Genomic DNA, 11,283 nt, shown 5'->3' with positions numbered 1-11,283 from the left:
ACTGCTGACACGCTGTACCTACTGCTGGCACCCCGTACCCACTGCTGGCACCCCGTGCCTACACCTGCTGCTACCCCGTGCTGCTGGCACCCCGTACCCACTACTGCTACCCCGTGCCACACCCAAAAGCTTTGCCCACTCAGGCTGAGTGGTTCTGTGGGGCTGACCTGGCAGCAGCCAGCCCGACCCACAAGCAAACCCCACCAGTTCACAGAATCACTGAATGGTTTGGGTTGCAAGGACCTTAAAGACCATCTCACTCCAAAATCCCTTTCACGGACAGGGACACCTTCCCCTAGACCAAGCTGCTCCAAGCCCTGTCAGAGCTGGCCTTGATTTTCGTATTTAGGGTTGCAGCAGCAGTGGATGTGTGCAGTGTCAGCTCTTTGCCAGCAGAGAACAAGAATATCAATGTTCAGGTAGGGTTGGCCCTTCTCCACTGAGCCCAGAGGCTGAGGAGGTGAGATGTAGGCTGCAACATGGAACAATTCAAATCAGTTTGACAGGATCTCAGATTCAAGCTGTTTCCAGAAACTCACGGACACCCTTATTTTACCTGGAGAAACCTGTTTCCCATTTAACACATAACAAAATTATTCCAGAAAGATTATTTGTTTAAGGTATGTTGTGTAATTTTGTTTTGGACTGGGAGTTTGTTGGGGTTTTCATTTTTTTACCATGGGTCAGTAACAGATTTTGGTTCAACACAGAAATATTTCTTGTACCTAAGACAGGAAAAAAAGTTAAATATATTTTTTAATCACACTCTAAAGAGTTCAGCCTTTACACAAGTCATTACTTAGTCACTGTCCTATCGTCAGCAAATTAAAATATTTATTTAAATAGCCAGATTCACGTACATTATGAATCCAGTGCAGAAAAAAAAAAGAATGAGCACCCAAACTGAACACTGACTATAATTAAAAATGAATTCATAATACTAAAAAGTCACATAGAAATATAAATAGAGTCCTGGAAAGCACCACTATCCTTTAAAAGTTGACATGAAAACGTAATATAAGAAAAATATGTTTCTACAGACTAAAAGGTCAGATTTTAGTGGAGCTTTCCTGGAACTGAAGTACCACCTTGCTGATTCTAAAGGTTGCAGAAGAATGTTTCTGGAATGAGCAAGAAAGCCCCTCAAGCATCTTTAACCTTTTCTAATAACAGCAGCAGATGGATTTTCTGTGGTTTTCACAGTCCATTTGGGTAGACTACAGAAGGGAAGAAACAAGCTTTGCCAAGAAAGCAGACCAGGGTTAGTCCCTGAGGTCTCCAGATTTTTATACAAAGTTGTGCCTTTCTGTATTGTTTTGTTTTCACAATGTGCCTGCTTCACCTTGTGCCCTGCTCCCCTGCCTCCCTTGCTCTGCATACCCTGGTTCCTTTGCTTTCCCTGCCCCTGCCCCTAAATCCCACACCCAGCATCCTGACTGTAATAATTGGTACCCATCTCTTCAACAAAACTCACTGTTCCCAAACCTCTGTCAAAACTGAGCCCCTCTCTCAGCTTCTTATCTCCTCAAAGTAGGGATAAAAAGGTTGGATGGGATTTTTCTGAGGTTTCTCATGCTCCCATGCCCCCCCCCACACACACACCTGGTGCTTGATCTCTCTCCTTCCTCATATTTTGAAAACTGCTGCTCTGGCTAAACTGAATCAATGGCTCAGTTGACTGAAAAAAAATTCAGTTGATTGAAGAAAAAAACCCAAACCAACAAACCAACAACAAACCACTCTGGTTTGAGAAAGATCCCTTTGTTTAAAAAATGTAAAAGAGAGAAATGAAACCCCAGGATGCATGCAGGACATGTCAGGGCGAGCAGTTTACCTATGTAAACTCACACCCTGAAGCCAAGGAAGAGGTGCTGGACCCCAAACTCCTGGGAAAACACAGGGCACCAAGGGGGCACCAAGGTCTCCTTGGGGTTCCATCAGCTTTTCCAGTGTGGCCTCCTTGTCCTTTGCCACAGCTATGAGATCCCTGCTCTCACCCAGGCAGCTTGTCAGGATTTATTTAATGATTTAATCTCCTGAAACTTTCTCCCTGTGGGTGACACTGCTTGAAGAAGGTATTTAACTATAAAATAAATGTTATGCTCCTGGGTTACTGATGCCTACTTAACTGGAAGGGCAGGTTTCAGCTGCATGTTACATTTTACAGAACACAAAATAATGGGTGTTTCTATTTCAGAGCTTTTTATAAGAAAAGCACTTTGATGTTTAAATGTCAGACAGCTGAGGAATAGTAATTATTTTGTCATCAGTCCTGTATTAATCTTTAGAGACGATAAGAGCACTTTAAAAAAATCCCACAATTTAGCTATGTTTTTTAAGTGATTAATACCTAAAATTTGTCTGCGTTCTGTTCCTGGGAATCCAGGTTCACCAGAATAACCAAACTGCTTTATCAGTTTGTAATTCTGGATTTTCAAGTATATTGTAAAAATGGCTAGTACAAGTCCCTCCCAAATGCACAGGGAATCCTCTATTTATGTACTGAATATTTGGGTATTGATTATATTATCTTTTAAACCTTTATCTGAGAACTGATGCATCTTATTACCTCTTAATCCCTTATCCAAGTAAATATGGTTCTCCTGTCTTTGCAAGCACATTTTATACACACTTTATTTATGTTTTTTAAGATGTTGATGTTAAATGAAAATTAATGTGCAAACACCAGTATCTTTTCCAGAAACAAGTACTATTGACTCCTGTACTGCAGAACTTGTTGCAAACCTAGGAGAACCCTGGTTCCAGGAAAGGCTGAAAAGGACTTTTATTTAAGAGTGCGCAGTGGAAAATCCAATGAAAGTTGGCCTGGAGCTGCAAAATGATGGCCCAAGGGGGTACTCGAAGGTGACAAAAGGACCTCAGGTAAGAGTGGATTTTGAATGTAAGTTATCATTGAAATGAGTCAATGTGAAATAAAGTAATTGTAGGGCTTGTGTAATTCTGTAACAATTGGACACAAGTGTCAACATTGAAGTGACCTTCTTGTTTTCCAGGCTGTTATTCTGAAATCTTTTCCTCAGGAAAATAGTCCTAATTTCTGTGTACCTCATCAGCAAATCTATATCCATGTAAACAACACCCATTATCATTTTCCTATGCTTTTCCTATTTTGTTTTTCTTTCAAACCATAAAAAGTCAATGGGCTTTTGCAGCTGCTGGATCAATAATGAAAAAGCCTGAACTGAAAAAAAATTGGATGATCTAAGAACTCAGTTTGGCAGATAACAGAACATTCTAGAAATACAAAATGTATCTTTTATTGTATTTACATTGGGAGTTTGTTGACATTTGCAGTGAAACATTGTGCTAAATCAGGTTCCAGGATACTGAGCCCCTAAGAATCCCTTTCCATACCAGTAAGCTTTAGTATCAGGGAAAATTAAAAATAAAAGGACAATTTAAACATTTGGCATAATTTATTTCGGGGCTGCTGCTGTGGAGTCAGCTGGTTGATTTTCACCTTGACCAGTCGTATTTACCCAGTAGCTCCTGTTTCCTACGAACTGATGATTCTGAAACTCACTACAAGAGATGCACACCGTTTTTATTTTATTTTTTATTAGCAGCATTAATGTTTTTGTTGTGACCACAGCGACTTTCCCCAGGTCCCCTGGGTTGGTGTGGAGGGCGGCTGGACTAGCGGCCATGAGGGCAGCGCCTCTCCAGCCCCGCCCGCTCCATCCGGGTCTCTGGGCGCGGCCGTTGCGAGAGTTCAAACCCCGCGGAAGCCAATCAGCGCAGAGCTTGCCTCTCCCTGCAGCCAATCAGCGCAGAGCTCGTCCCCCCCGCCCACTCAGCAACCTGCGCTCTACCGCAACAAGCGCTGTGCGTCTGCCCAGGAAATATCTCACAGCCAATGGCAGCGCGCTCCGCCTGAGTGGCAGATGCAGCGACCAATCCAAAAGGGACATAGGCGCAGCGCTGCCGAAAAGGAAGGGCAAGTGGGCGGGGCATCTCGCGGCCGTGGCGAATGAGGGGGCGGCTTACAGCGGGGCGGTGGGGCCGGCAGCCAATGGGCGGCGGCGTAAGTGCGGCGGCTCGCTTTTTGAATTGGCGGCGGCCGCTGATGGCGGATGGCGGCGGGCGGCGCCGGCGGTGAGGGGGCACCGGGGCTGGGGGTGCGGGCGGCTCGCCCGGAGCGGGGCCGGTGTGTCGGGCTCCTGTGGGGGCTCCGGGTCCAGCGCTGCCCCGGGGCTCCTCAGGCCCTCGGCCGCGCTCCTTGGGCAGGGCGGAGCCCCGGGCCCGGCGGCACCTGCTGGCTCGAGAGGCGGCGGCCCCTCGGCCTGGCCTGGGCCACCTCCCTGCAGAGCGCTCGGGAACCCTCCTGCGTGGTTCCTCGGGAGGGACATGGAAGCGTGGGAGGTGTTTACTGTCCTTTCCTTGCTTTACCAAACTTATTTTGGTTTGTGTCCTTCAGGCTTTCCACAAATCATTGGGAGGTCATTTCTGAGTGTGATGCTGTGGGGGTCTTGGCTCTGCCTGGAGCCTGTAGTGATGGTGTTCTGACTTTTTGCGCTTTATGTGAGGGAAAACTGTTGTGTTCTTGTCTGTATGTGCTGTTTGTTCTCTGCATCCTGGCACTTTCAGTCTGTAGGTTTAGTGACAAATATTGCTATTATTATATGGTTATTGAAACAAGGAATATTTTTAGACACACCCAGGATGGAACCTCAGAAATAAATAAATTATAAAAATCCATAAAGAAAATCAATGCCCAGACCAAAGTCTAGGGTTCTTCAAATATGCAAGGAAGTTCTTTGTGAGTTCCTGTACATTTTACTTGGTGTAATAATAACTGTACTGATGTCTCAGACTTCTAGGAAATAATCTCTAGGATTTAAGTTTAGTTATGCCTCTAACTGGAGGGCTTGTTTTCCTCTGAATTTACATTGTAATTGTCCTTGTGGTAATCATTATTAGCGATCTGGTTTGAATCTGCCAAGGTTATACTTCCGTCCACCTCTGCCAAAGAAGTTGGTAACTGTGTTACAGATCCTGGTGGTGACATTGTAACTTTCTGGTCAGGAGATTCCCCAAAGACTTTTCAGGATTGAGGTCACTCTCTCTTCTTGCTCTGAGAAAAACGAGGAGGGTGACAGACACAAGTGTAGGAAATTCAGCTCCATGGATCTGCACAGCTGTGTGTGACCTGAAAACTGAAACTCAGGTGGCAAATCTGGGAGTTGAATATGTCTAGAATAATGATAGATTTGTGGTGTTGATTATTGCTCATCACTGCATTAGGAACTGGTGTATTGTGAGGATTTGAATCCCTTCCATGAGTCCCAGTCCTTTCTGCATTGCTGCTATGCCAAAGTGCCCATTGCTTTTTGTCTTCTGACTTTGCTGTGGAATGGGATGGTCATTACCCAATCTGGGAAATAGCATGTGCTGTTCTCTAGGGGTTTTACTGCCGCAAGAGTCCTCTTTCAGACAATGCTCTAGTGCAGTATTTGTGTAGCTGCTGTTTTCAAAGGGCACATGCAGTCACAGAACAATTCCAGTTCAAGTGCTACAAAGGGTTATTATCCAACAGCAGCTCAGCTGTAGCTGCTGCTCTGGGTAACTCCTGATCTCACTGTGCAAACACTGGAACTTGGGTGTGTGATGAGTCACAGGAACTCACCTGCCTGCCTCCTGTGTGGCACAGAATGGGCTGTGTGTTGGGCACGTGTCTGAGAACAACCTTTGTGCTGCAGGATTTGGGGAGGTGGCTCCCAGGAAATGAGAGAGTTGAGGGTTCTGCCTTTGCAGTAGGTGACAAGGCTGATGGGCAGGGAGAGCACAGATCAGGGTGTTTGAGAGGAGAGGAGAAAAGGCCTCTTTACTGAGGATGGAAGGCTGCTTCTACTCTGTCATAGTTAATTCAGGACCATACAGCTGGACATGTATGTGCATATCAGCTTTGCAGAGACTCTCAAGCTTTTTTAATTATTTTAAGAGTAAATAGTCCTGGCTCTGCTCTCTGGGTGCTCATTTCTAACCACAGTATCTCTAGCCAGTTCACCTGAGAAATCACATTTTAGCAAGATGCTCTGCTCACCCTAATTCTTCTGCTGATGTTTCAAATCAACAATGCTAATTTTAGTCTCAGCTGTAGCTTGTAAATAGTTTGTCACTGAAAGAAACAAGTGCTTTTAGTTTGGTGCTTTGTGGTTCAGCTTTTTTAAATGAGCACTTGAGTTCATGCTTGCCTATGCTCAGAGCTGCAGTTCCCTCTGTGCAGATGAATTACAGAACCATTTCTGTAACAGCTTTGTTGTCAGTCTTTTCTATCAGTTGTGTTACTCTTGATGCTCTATCAGTGTGAGTGGGAGTTCAGTAAGAGCCCAAATGTTTTGTTTTCTGAAGTCACTTCTGACAGCCTTGGTCATAGGACTCATGAATGAGCTTTTTGCACCTGTAACTGAATTTCTCCCCTGCACCTTGCAGCCGTTGAAGAAAGAAACAAAGCATAATCATGGCTGACAGCAGTACTCTGGTGTCTGAAACTGGGAGGAGCCTCTTGGCTGATTCTTCTGTTCTTGAGTCAAAAATGATAGAAACCTCCAAAGAGAATGTATTCCGTGCAACTGTTCTGGATGTTGAAGGTAAGGGGGGAAGTTTATTTTAAGACTGCTTGGTTTGTGCAATGACTGATTACTTTGTTGGTATTTAGTAGTTTTGAAAATCCAAAAGTACTTTGAGCTCCAGAATGTACAAAGAGTAGGGAAAAGGGTGTTGATCTGGAATCCTTTCATTAAGAACATTTGGAGTTACAGCCCAAATTGAATGAATTTTGTGGCTGTTGTACAGAAAGCTGTCAGTTCCATTTGATGTCTCTTCTGTGGAATAAATCACTGCAGGTGACATTTTGACATCAGTGTTTGGAAACTGCAGCTGCTCTGTTATGTACAGGTGGACAGATTACAAGGTAGAGATGTGGAGAGATTAATAGTCTTAAACCCAAGATTAATTCAATAACAAATCTTGAAATTAAAAAAAACCACCAATGTTTCCCTCCAAGGTACTAGCCAAAATCTGCTGGTGGTCTGTTATGTAAATGACATGGAGGCAACACTTGTTCTTCCTCCTAATATTTTGAAGGTTTATTAATGCAAGGAAAAAAAGAACAAGGCATCTACTTTCAGTTCTGATATTCCTGGTAACGGCTCAGTTACCAAGAAAGTAATGAACCTTGTCAGCCAGGAACACAGAAACTAGAAAAGATACCAGCTGTCTATTTTCCAGCAGATCTTGGTATCTAATTCTGCTAGAAGCATTAAGCCTGTACTTTTGGGGGATTTTCATTTGCTTGTTGTCTTTCCTCCTCCTTACCCCTTGATTTACGTTTTTGTTTTGACTGGTCATGAATTGCAGATTCTTGTTTCACTTCATACTTGAAAGTTTGGGCTCAAAGTCAATTTGGTATGCCTTAATTAAAGGACACTCTTCTTAAAATAACATTTATTTTCAGGATTGTTCCTGATAAGGAATTTTGAAAGATTACTCTGCCTGTATTCTTGTGTACATTATTGCTTGATTTAGACATAACCTAGATTTTTCTGCTAAAATACAAATATTATCCTTGCTTCTCTCTGAGCAGAAGAAATGCCTCAAATAGAAACAAGAGTGGTTTTGGTTCAGGAAGCAGGGAAACGTGAGGAGCTTCAGAAAGCCTTGGAGGTATGTGGGCCTGAGATAAAACAGTCACTGAAGGTTATGCCTTCGGACTTGCAGTAACCAATTTGCTTCTGTACTAAAGTTCTCCTCTTCCACAGACCATTAAGATAATGGAAGTACCTGTTATAAAGATAAAGGAAAGTAGCCCTGATAAATCAGAAGAAAAACTAATAAAAAGTATTATTCATATGGTATGTCATGCAATTCAGCACATGTAATTGCATGCAGCATGTTACACTTCACTGGGACTGAAATGTGCACAGGCTTTAATTTGGATTAATTGGGCATAATGGTCATAATATATGCTAATGGTTCTGATGGTGTCACAGCTCATCAAATTAGCACTTCTTTTACAATATGGAGTAACACTTGTATCTCTTTTCTAGTGGTGTTTTCTAACAGGGGCATCAGAATATCCATGGGGATAATCCAACTGCATGCTTGTGTTCAGTCACACATAAGTTTGTGCTATGAACTGGCTTTGTAATTGTCAACGGACTTCTCTTTCAATTGAAAGCTGCATTCAAACTGAAGTGCAAGAAATGCTTTTCCATTTCTTGATGTGAAAGACGTAAGAGATAAAGTTTGGAACGAGTGTTTGAAAATAGAATGGACAATTTTTTTAACCACTTAAAAATATCAAGCAATGAACAAAACCTATTTCTGCTCTGTAGCATGGAGCTTGCTGTTGCTGCTTTTTTGTAGCATCCCACAGTACCCTAAGCTGTTCTGACAGTCTGAAATTTCATTTATCTTTTGAGCTTAGGGTACTTTTTCTATCTAGCTCCTTCCAGTGCTACATTATTGGTGTGAACTGATACATAAACTGCTTAAGCAACCAGAATTCTGATTCTTCAAAAGAGAAATTACTTTGACATTCAGTCTTATAGCTATGAACTGCTGCATGCTTTACTTATGCTAGAGAACAGTGCATTGCATTCAGCTTTCACAAATCCTAACTCTCTGAAATATCTGAATCACACATTTTCCTAATGGTCCAAAATAAACATCAGTTGAATTTTACACTTGTGCAAGTATGTTACCTGAGTAATGCTTTCCCTTTCACCCCTGTGCATCAAGGAAATTAAAATGCCCTACATAAAGACAGACACAATAGAAGAGCTTGGAGATTCTGATTCCCCTGAATTTGAGACAATCTTCGTTGTGTCAGACTTCCAAGCTCCCATCTTCAGCAACCTCTGCAAGGCAGACTGCAGAGTCATCGGGCCGCCGGTGGTGCTGCACTGTGCACAGAAAGGAGAGGTGGGTGCTTCCTGCTGAAATCACATGAGTTAGCTCCCCACTGCAGAGTTCTAAGAGTTCACAGTAAAATCCCTTTGCTCTTCCAGTTATAAACATTCCTAGAGAATTTCAAGAAAAGCAAGTTTCTGGTGCTGTGTTAGAATATTGCATGTAGTGAGAGTGCAGGCAGATGGGGTAAGGCTCCAAGTGTTGCTGGGCTTGCAAGGGTTCTATGGGGTGAAGAGAGAGATGAGAATCTTGACTTGATGATCAGAAGGCTGGATTTATTATTTTATGATATAAGTTACATTAAGACTATACTAAAAGGAATAGAGAGAGAAAAGAAAATGTCAAATCTAACATGTGGGAAAAGGTGAAGGCATTATGTGTGATCATCATGAGAGTACTGGTGGCTTGGATAGTCTTAGGCTACACAGCAAGGCTGTTTTAAATGTTGATATAAAAATAAATCTTAATAGCTCTTTTGATGTATAAGCTGAATCTATCCTAAGAATAGAATAGGAATGAATAAACAAAGGAGCTCTCTGATTCTGTCCCTGAGAGCTTGGTCTTTAATTGGCCCTTAATTGTAAACTTGCAACATAGGCCAATCACAGGTGCACCTGTTGCATTCCACATCAGCAGATAACCATTGTTTACATTCTTTCTCTGGGGCCTCAGCTTCCCAGAAGAAGGAAAAATCCTAAAGGAAGGATTTTTCACAAAAGATGTCTGTGACATCCAAGATCACCAGTTGGGATTGTGCCATTGAGAAAGGCAGCATACAAATGATTCTCCAGTAATCACTTTATATGTCCAAAGTCATAATGTGGAGCAGATGGATTGGGGAGGAAATAAAAGGATGGAGTGCTACCTCTAGAACTTGGGGATGCTCTAGTTACTTTATCAGCAGGCCTGGAGCTAAGGTATAATTGAATACACAGACCTGGACTAGTGTCTGATGCATTTTTAATACTAGAAATAACAGCAGTGTATTAAAGGTAATGTGAAAACTTTAATGGCTGCAGCATGCTGTTGACTCACGAGCTTTCCTCTTGTTTTCAGCCTTTACCTTTCTCCTGCCGTCCACTGTACTGTGCAAGTATGTTGAACTTGGTACTGTGCTTTACAGGATTCAGAAAGAAAGATGAATTAGTAAGTAACATATTCTTCTTTGGATTGGTAAAACCATGTAAAGGATATTTTCAAGATACTCTTCTGTTCTATCACCCAGGGTGATAGGGTTTAACCATGACTCAGGCTTGTATGGGAATTGTTTGTTCTTTTGGTTTTTTGCAAGTCCAGAGGCAGTGATATTTGAGGATGGGAACAAAACTTTGTTCAAGTCATTTTGTCTGTCATTTTTGGTCACTTTTTTGTTGAATGACATTAAGCTGCTCTAATTCAATAGAGCTTAAGGGTCTGTAGGTTGAGGCTTCAGATAAGATGTTTACCCAGTGGTGTCCTGGTTTTTTTTGTACAGGTAGTAGAATAAGCAAGTAAATCTTTGTAGCTCTGTTCAGAGCATTTTCAGGCATGTGATCTTGTCATGATATTGTGCTATCAGGACTTACTCTTTGTTTGATACTCTAGCACATGGCTTTTCCATTTCAGTAGGCAGTTGCCATCTAATTTCCCTACTGGACACCTGGGAATCAACAATATGGCTCCACATCTTCATCTGAAAAAAACCAAACCCAAACCAAAAGCCTTTGCCTGGTGTTGGGGTTAGTTAGGTTTGATCTAAATTGACTAAATCAGCAAGGAAAATGTCAAATCTAACATGTGGGGAGAGGTGAAGGCATTATGTGTGATGATCATGACAGTACTGGTGGCTTGGATAGTCTTAGGCTACACAGCAAGGCTGTGTTAAATGTTGAAATAAAAATAAATCTTAATAGCTCTTTTGATGTATAAGCTGAATCTTCTGTCGATGTGAACAAGTTGTTTTAAGAACAGATCAGAGTATTTCTATTTCTAGGCCTTTAATGTAACCTTCTGTAACTTGCTTTGTAAATCACTTTTGTACTGAACTCGCTCTTCAAAAGATACTGAAAACTTTTCATCTTTATTTTTCAGGTTAAGCTTGTGACCTTGGTTCATCACATGGGTGGAATTATTAGAAGGGACTTCAGCTCAAAAGTTACTCATCTGGTGGCAAACTCAACACATGGAGACAAATTCAGAGTATGTAAGCTTGAGTTGGTGTTTCATAGCAATCTTTGGAATTTGGCTTTTGTAGACTGTTTGTTCTTTATACTTCAGCTCAGAAGCTGCTGCTTTTTCCTGTACTAACAGCAATAACTTGTGAAGGTGAATTCATCTCAGTCTGGTGTTCAGCTTTTGCATGTTTGTGTC

General features: G+C 42.2%; 1 protein-coding gene across 5 annotated transcripts in view; it reads left to right on the top strand.

Annotated features, from left to right (window-relative positions):
• Nucleotides 1–2,786: 2,786 nt before the first annotated feature.
• ECT2 (epithelial cell transforming 2) overlaps nucleotides 2,787–11,283 on the top strand; it is a 28,693-nt gene continuing 20,196 nt past the window's right edge. Inside the window, exons 1-7 of one of the 5 annotated variants that reach the window (XM_005484776.3) lie at nucleotides 2,787–2,883; nucleotides 6,454–6,611; nucleotides 7,607–7,686; nucleotides 7,782–7,874; nucleotides 8,764–8,946; nucleotides 9,991–10,080; nucleotides 11,005–11,112. In XM_005484776.3, the coding sequence (XP_005484833.2) occupies nucleotides 6,482–6,611; nucleotides 7,607–7,686; nucleotides 7,782–7,874; nucleotides 8,764–8,946; nucleotides 9,991–10,080; nucleotides 11,005–11,112 (684 nt within the window). In that variant the 5' untranslated portion in view covers nucleotides 2,787–2,883; nucleotides 6,454–6,481. Of the gene's footprint in view, nucleotides 2,884–3,663; nucleotides 4,117–6,453; nucleotides 6,612–7,606; nucleotides 7,687–7,781; nucleotides 7,875–8,763; nucleotides 8,947–9,990; nucleotides 10,081–11,004; nucleotides 11,113–11,283 lie in introns of those variants that run through there. The other 4 variants (XM_074547432.1, XM_074547430.1, XM_074547429.1 and 1 more) reach the window with 4 other exon arrangements.

This window comes from Zonotrichia albicollis, chromosome 9 (assembly GCF_047830755.1).
Source record: "Zonotrichia albicollis isolate bZonAlb1 chromosome 9, bZonAlb1.hap1, whole genome shotgun sequence".
NCBI classification, from domain to species: domain Eukaryota; kingdom Metazoa; phylum Chordata; class Aves; order Passeriformes; family Passerellidae; genus Zonotrichia; species Zonotrichia albicollis.
This window is presented reverse-complemented; position numbering and strand designations above follow the sequence as displayed.